Here is a 7048-nt window from a genome sequence, read left to right on the forward strand (position 1 = left end):
GACCAGACTATAAGTTCCATGACAGTGGGAACCATATCTGGAGATTTTTTGTGCCGTGTCTCCTCAATGCCAAGTGCATTGTCTGACATGTGGTGGGTGCTCATTAAATATCTGTTGAATACACGTATCAATGGGTAAATAAATAAATAAATAAACGTTAGATGGTAGATAAGGAACTGCCATAGCTGACGTTGCATGTCCCGTGAAGGAATACAGGCTTGATACAGCTGCAAAAAAAAAAAAAAAAAAAAAAGAAAGAAAGAAAGAAAGAAAAGAAAAAAAAGAAAAGAAAGAGACCAGAGCCCATGGAGGGTGTTTGAGCAGGCCGAGGTGGCACAAGTGGGAATGAAAAGGCAAACATAAGGGCTATTTCAACGTGGGAATCAATAACACATGTACTCTCTGCTGTGCACTCGCCATCCCAGCCGTCCCCTGGTAGACGTTTCTCCACCAGCTGCAGGCTCTGTCACGACACCAATTTAATACAGAAAGAATGCGAAGAGACTATGGGCCAAAATAAAAAAGAATTATTTCTTAGTTCTGTGGAAAACCCAGCAGTGGTATACAAAAGTCCCATGGTCTCAAAAGTCTCCTTTCTCTTTTCTTTATTTGTTTTCCCTACACAAAATGCCACATTTTTTTCCAACAGCTCTGGTTTGGCAAAATTTAATTGCCTGTTTGGGATGAGGTCTCTGAAGCTCTCAGAAGTTAATTATTTCTTTCTGGTGAAGATCAGAAACTTTGAACTCTGAGCGTGAGATAAATGATCTGGTAGCACTTTGGAACCTCAACTTATTTAAGTTACTGAGCAGCTCATCAACTTGCTCCCTGCATTTGGAATTGAATCTGAAAGAGAATTGGACCCCAGACATCATGAGTAGGCTGAGGATGTAGGATTTATAGATTTAGTTCAGATCAAAGTATGCTCCCAGAGATAGAGCTCTGATGACAGCTTCCAGATAAACATATACATCGGTGGACTTTGAACCTAGATGAAGAGGAGTAATGGCACAATTTCTATAAACCAAACTGCTCAATGAAAGGCAGGTTCTATTAGTTACATTTTCTGGATAAGTAAGGGGTAACAAAAAGGCTTTTGGGCTTCAACTCCAGTAGGATGCTTTGGAAACAGGCTGAGTCTGTTTTCCAGCTTTAGTGGGTAAAGTGATTGTCATTAGGTCTTTTGCTGACAGAGGGATGCACAGTTTCTTGGAGTCTTCAAGTTGCATACTTTCACTCTCCAGCACCGAAAATAGGTGGTGGGGAAAGAGTAGGAAACTGGGTAGGGTCTGTACAGAGCCCCGGCCACCTCCTGGAAGTCATCCAGTTTAGTTTAAAGCCCTGGGTGCAGCATGGTTTATTATTTCCCTCTTTTTTTAAGTAAGTGGCAATTTGGTTTAATTGTGTTCCAGTTCATCAAGATAAAATAGTAGTAGATAGATAAGCATTTCAGAGAGGCAAAAGGTGTCTAATCCAGCAGATTGAAAATTGAAACAACCTAAGGGTCTTGATGCTTAACATTCAAATGAGCTCAATCCTCCTTATGCTACAACTTTTCTGAGGCAGACTGAACAAGAATGTATGTGGGTCAGACATCAGTGAAATAAATGTTTGCCTAAGAAATTAAATTATTAGATACCATCACCAAGGGCTGCATACCAAAGTGTTTGGCAATTGCGATTTGACTTAATCCAAAAGAATCTTCGTCAGAGGTCTCCAGGCATTTGGGAGTTTGAGAAGCTGGAAACGCTTTGGAATCTCACCATGGAAGTTTGCATAAAGAACTTCACTGTTCCAAACCTGACAATTTGGAAAACTTTCTTTGGGGCATTCTCATTCTACTCCATCTACTGGTACTTGAGAAGGGCCTTCAATGGTGAGTCATTAAGAAGAAAAGACTCCAATTTCTTCCCTCCCTCTTCCAACTTATTTTTTCCCTCTAACCATTTATTAGATGTGGGCAAACTCCAGGAAGTCAAAGGGCAGCCATTAGTTGAAAGGAAAGTTAGGCTGTATAAGGTGACAAGGTGACAGGTGACAAGACTAAAATGGGAAATATGCTGGGTCCAGTTTGCCAGGAATGTTTTAATGATAATTCTAGGATGAGACGATCAACATTGTCTTTGGAGGGCAAGGTCCAGACTAGTGAAAAATAGCCCCTTCAATTAAGAGGCTGAATAGCCTTTAAGTGTGAGAGGGAAACTGACATCAATTTTAAGTTCTATGGGTCCAAACACAGTACTAATGGAGGCAAGGTCATGGGTTCGATCCCAAGAGCTATCAGTTAGCTTAACACCATATAAGAACAAGTCTTCCCAAGGCCATAGACTGATTACCAATTTTTAGTCAAACAGCTCATCAATTTATTCTACTGGGCTCATAGAAGACTGAGGGATCAATTCTTAATAAACCTCCCCTCCATATCAGAGAAACAGAATACACCGTTCAGCTCATTAGGAATCACTGAGTCTTATAAAAGAGAATAAAGATTTATTTATCAATATTTAATATTTAACAGCAAAAGCAGTGTGTTTTAAACAGTTCTAGGAGCAACAGAGACCTGTAAAGGGCATATGAATCAGCTGTCTACTTCTATGCAAAACCAGCCTGCCCATCATATTTCTAGATATTGTACTGTGGATAGAATTATCTATCTACATGTGGATTATCTACATGTATAGATAATTAGGAGTTAGATATAGACCATGCAAAGACAGTTAGGGCATGAGTATACTAACTTAAAGTATAAAAGTCTTCAGGGAATTGTCTCATATAGCCATGTGACTCTCATCTTTCTTCATCTTCCCACTATGGAGATGATTATCTTGATTTTCACTTGCAAGGGTAAAGGCAATCCAAGGGAAAACCTCTTTCTCAGGGTCCCGTGATACATGAAGACAGAACTAGCATTAGGTCTCTCAAGCTCTGCGGACACTCCTGTGAAGGCAACTCATCATCCTCCCCATCCCTTGCATGTGTTTGCCACTTCCTAACTGGCATACACTTTTCACTCATGGATTTGCCATTCCTATGTACTTCACCTGCCTGAGAGGCTGAACAAGGTAGAGAATGAGACACAGGGATAAGTTCTTAGAGGCCGGCACAGGGAAGTGGGGGAGTTATGGAGTCTTGTTTGCTAAAGACTTTTAAGGACAGGTGAGTCTCCCATTTTAGATGGTTAGAGAAATTCCATCCCTTATCAAACTCCTCCTCCAGTCCACATGCCTCTCCAACAATGGAGAAAAATCTAGCAGGTTCCTCTTGTTGTGGGGAGTGTTAAGGTTTGTTTTGTTTTGTCTTCATTTTAGCTGAGGGAAATGAGAGAATCTTAGCATGTTAGAACTAGACGGGCTCTTACAGATCACTTAGTTTAACTGGATTGCAAATGAAAATTTAGGCCAGTGAGGGGAAGAAACTTATCCAGACATATAGCCAGTGAGTAGCAGAAACTTCAAGGAAGGGATTAGAAAGAGAAGGGAGAGTTACTCTCATGAAGAAGCACATATACATTCAGGAGCTCTTGGCATATACACCTCAATGTCAAGGGAAGAAGCAGATGGAGAAAGAGAGGTTGTCTTATAATATGGAACAAAGAGCTCCATTCACACACTCATTCATCAAATCATTCTTGGCTACCTTCTATGTACCAGGCACTATTCTAAGTTTGGGACATACAGCAGTAAGCCAAACGGGCAAAGTCCCTGACTTTGTTGAGCTTGAGTGTACATTGTAATTAAAAGAGACAATCAATAAACATAATTAACGGACAAAATATGCCACGTGCTGGAAATTATGATTCTAAGGAGAAAAAAATGTAGGAAAGAAGGGTATAAAGTTCCAGGAGGTAGAAATGAACTTTTAGACAGAGTGGTCAATAAAGGACTCACTAAAAAGACGCCCTGTGAATAAAGACCTGAGAGAAGTAAGATGGTAAGCCATGCAAGGATCTGGGTTTCAGAAATATGGAGCAACACGATGGAAGAGAGCAAAGGCTCTGAGAAGGGGATAAAGAGATGCACTGGGAGTATTTATGGAACAATGAGGAGGCCAGTGTGACTAGAGCAACAAGGAGATTGGTGTTCAATTAGGTTAAGATGGGAAGTTGCGGAAATTTTTTAATGGAAAAGTGACCTGACCTGGCTTACGATTTAACTGAATCACTTGAACTGAATGGGGGCAAGGCCAGACACAGGGAAACCAATAAGGAAGTTACTGACAAAATTCAGGTGGTAATGGCGATGGTTTGGAATAAAGGATGGCACTCCAGGCAGCAAGAGAAGGTAGAATCTGGATAACATTTGTGACTGCCTATGACTGTAAATATCTATTTATTCACTCAATATCTATCAGGTCCTTATGATGCCCCAGGTACCATACGAGGTACACCTGTAGACAAAGCAGACAAGGTCCCTGTCCTCAGTAAATTTATAGCTGAGTGGGAGACAAATAATAAACAAGTAATAAAACTATTAATATAATTTCAGGTATTGGAATGTACGACAAGAAAAACATAAACTGAGGGGAAAAAGAGTGGTAGGGTGGAAAGTGAAATCCTTTTCAGATAGGCTGGTCATTCTAAGCCCTCTCCTTACCACCCACACTTTTTTTTTTCAAGTTAATTTTATTTACTCTGATTTTTTTTTAATTTTTTTAAGATTGATTTATTTTTGAGAGAGAGAGAGACAGAGACAGAGCATGAGCAGGGGAGGGGCAGACAGAAAGGGAGACACAGAATCCGAAGCAGGCTCCAGGCTCCGAGCTGTCAGCACAGAGTCCGATGAGGGGATCCAACCCACGAATCACAAGATCATGACTTGAGCTGAAGCCGGATGCTTAACAGACGGAGCCACCCAGGTGACCCTATTTTATTTACTTTGAGAAAGAGAGAGAGAGAAAGAGAGAGAGAACCAGAAAAAGGGAGAGAGAGAATCCCAATCAGGCTCCATGCTGTCAGCACGGAGCTTGATATGGGGCTTGAACCCACGAATCTTGAGATCATGACCAGAGCCAAAACCAAGAATCTGACACTCAACCAACTGAGCTACCCAGGCGCCCCTCCGCCCATTCTTTTAGAAACATCATGTTCGATTTTCATGCTCCTAACTGGTGCTCAGCAACAACAGCACAAAAAACACAGGAGAAGCTGGAAAACTCCAGCCAGGAATAGTAGCAAGTTTTCACAGACCTCAAAGATCCCATGAAATACTCCATTTACATAATATCAATTCAGATCAAAGAAGTATTTTTCAGCAGTTTATATCAAGCACTGTGGTAGACACTGGCACAATGGGAAAATGGAGGCATGAACAATTTAGGAGTGACCAACAGACACAAGAACAAGCAACATTTTAGCTAAGACTGTCAGAAGGTACCCTCTTTGTGGAGATTAGTAACATAAGCTGACTGAAGTTCAGTTTGGGGAAATGGTGAACAAGTAAGAGAAGCAGGAAGATGGCCTCCCTTTCCCTTTCCTCTCTTACTTGAAAAAAAAAAAAAAAAAAGCCCAAGAAGGTATCTGGTGGAAGAGGGATGGAGAACTGTTCATATAACTATTTTCAAAAGGATGGGGAATTTGCTGTTTTCCAAGGGAAGGAGGAAATTTCTAGCTTTGCCTCTGTTCTCATTATAGATATCCCGTTTGTATTCCTTACCTTTTGAAAAGGACAGAAAATGATCCTTTTCACTTTAATTACTTCCGCTTTTCTCACACCATCCCTCCATCTTTATTCTCATTCTTTTAGGTAAAATTAAGCAACTGCATTGGCACTCATCCACTGAATGGCCAACAGGAAGAATGGCCATGGATAATGCTACAGCGGTTTTTGAGTTTCTTCTTATTGGAATCTCTAACTATCCTGAGTGGAAAGTCACATTTTTCACATTGGTGCTGATAACATACTTCAGCACATTGTTTGGGAATGGACTTATCATCTTTCTTATCTACATTGACCCCCACCTGCACACTCCAATGTACTTCTTCCTTACTAATCTGTCTTTCTTAGACCTTTGCTATGGAACCAATTCCATGCCCCAGGCCTTGGTGCATTGTTTCTATACCCATCCCTACCTCTCTTACCGACGATGTTTGACCCAAATGAGTGTCTCCTTGGTCTTGGCCACAGCAGAGTGCCTCCTATTGGCTGTCATGGCCTATGATCGTATGATTGCCATCAGCAATCCCCTGCGCTATTCCATGATCATGAATGGCCCAGTGTGTGTCTGGCTGGTGGCTACCTCATGGGGGGCATCATTTGTGCTCACTGCTATGCTCATCATATCCCTGCCACTTCACTTCTGTGGAGCTAATGTCATCAACCATTTTGTCTGTGAGATTCTTTCCCTCCTTGAGCTGGCCTGTTCTGATACCAGCCTCAGTGAGCTTATGATCCTCACCACAGGTATCTTCACCCTGCTCCTACCCTTTGGATTTGTTCTTCTCTCCTATATCCGAATTGCCACTACTGTCCTAAGGATTCGCTCAGTCCGGGGTAGGCTCAAGGCCTTTTCCACCTGTGGTTCTCATTTGACTGTGGTGATAATCTTCTATGGGGCAGCCATCTCCATGTATATGAAACCTCAGTCCAAGTCATCCCCTGACCAGAACAAGTTTATTTCAGTGCTTTATGGGGCTCTGACACCCATGCTGAACCCCCTAATATATAGCTTGAGGAACAAGGATGTTAAAGGGGCAATGAGGAAAATTGTGGCAAAAAGGACATGAGCCTTCTTTGTTCCTAAACTTCTGAAATAAGTTTACATCCTCACTGATGGTGAAAATTGTTTAAAGGGTCTGACTTTCCCCTAGGTAGAGCCGGTGGTTATCACTTGAGAAGCTTCAGGACGTCCTCCCGCCCCAAAACATTATCCCTACCAGGACTTGAATGTTCACTAGAGGCATTATTTTTACTCTTTCTTTACATATAACATGTTAGTGGTCACCAGTTAGGTCACTTAACGTTAGGTAAATCAGCTTATCAGAATCATTTCCTCACTAACAGCAGAGACATAAGTAGCAAGAGAATCTCCTATGACTGTTAGCAGGAAGCAA

At 41.5% G+C, this 7048-nt stretch overlaps 1 protein-coding gene across 1 annotated transcript; it reads left to right on the forward strand.

The window, feature by feature from the left end:
* The first annotated feature begins 5794 nt into the window (after nt 1–5794).
* Nucleotides 5795–6721, forward strand: LOC131503183 (olfactory receptor 13H1-like). Its single transcript, XM_058714708.1, has one exon. The coding sequence runs from the start codon at nt 5795–5797 to the stop codon at nt 6719–6721; it is 927 nt and encodes a 308-aa protein (XP_058570691.1).
* The last annotated feature ends 327 nt before the right edge of the window (nt 6722–7048 follow it).

The sequence above is a fragment of the Neofelis nebulosa genome, chromosome X (assembly GCF_028018385.1).
Source record: "Neofelis nebulosa isolate mNeoNeb1 chromosome X, mNeoNeb1.pri, whole genome shotgun sequence".
Classification (NCBI taxonomy): domain Eukaryota; kingdom Metazoa; phylum Chordata; class Mammalia; order Carnivora; family Felidae; genus Neofelis; species Neofelis nebulosa.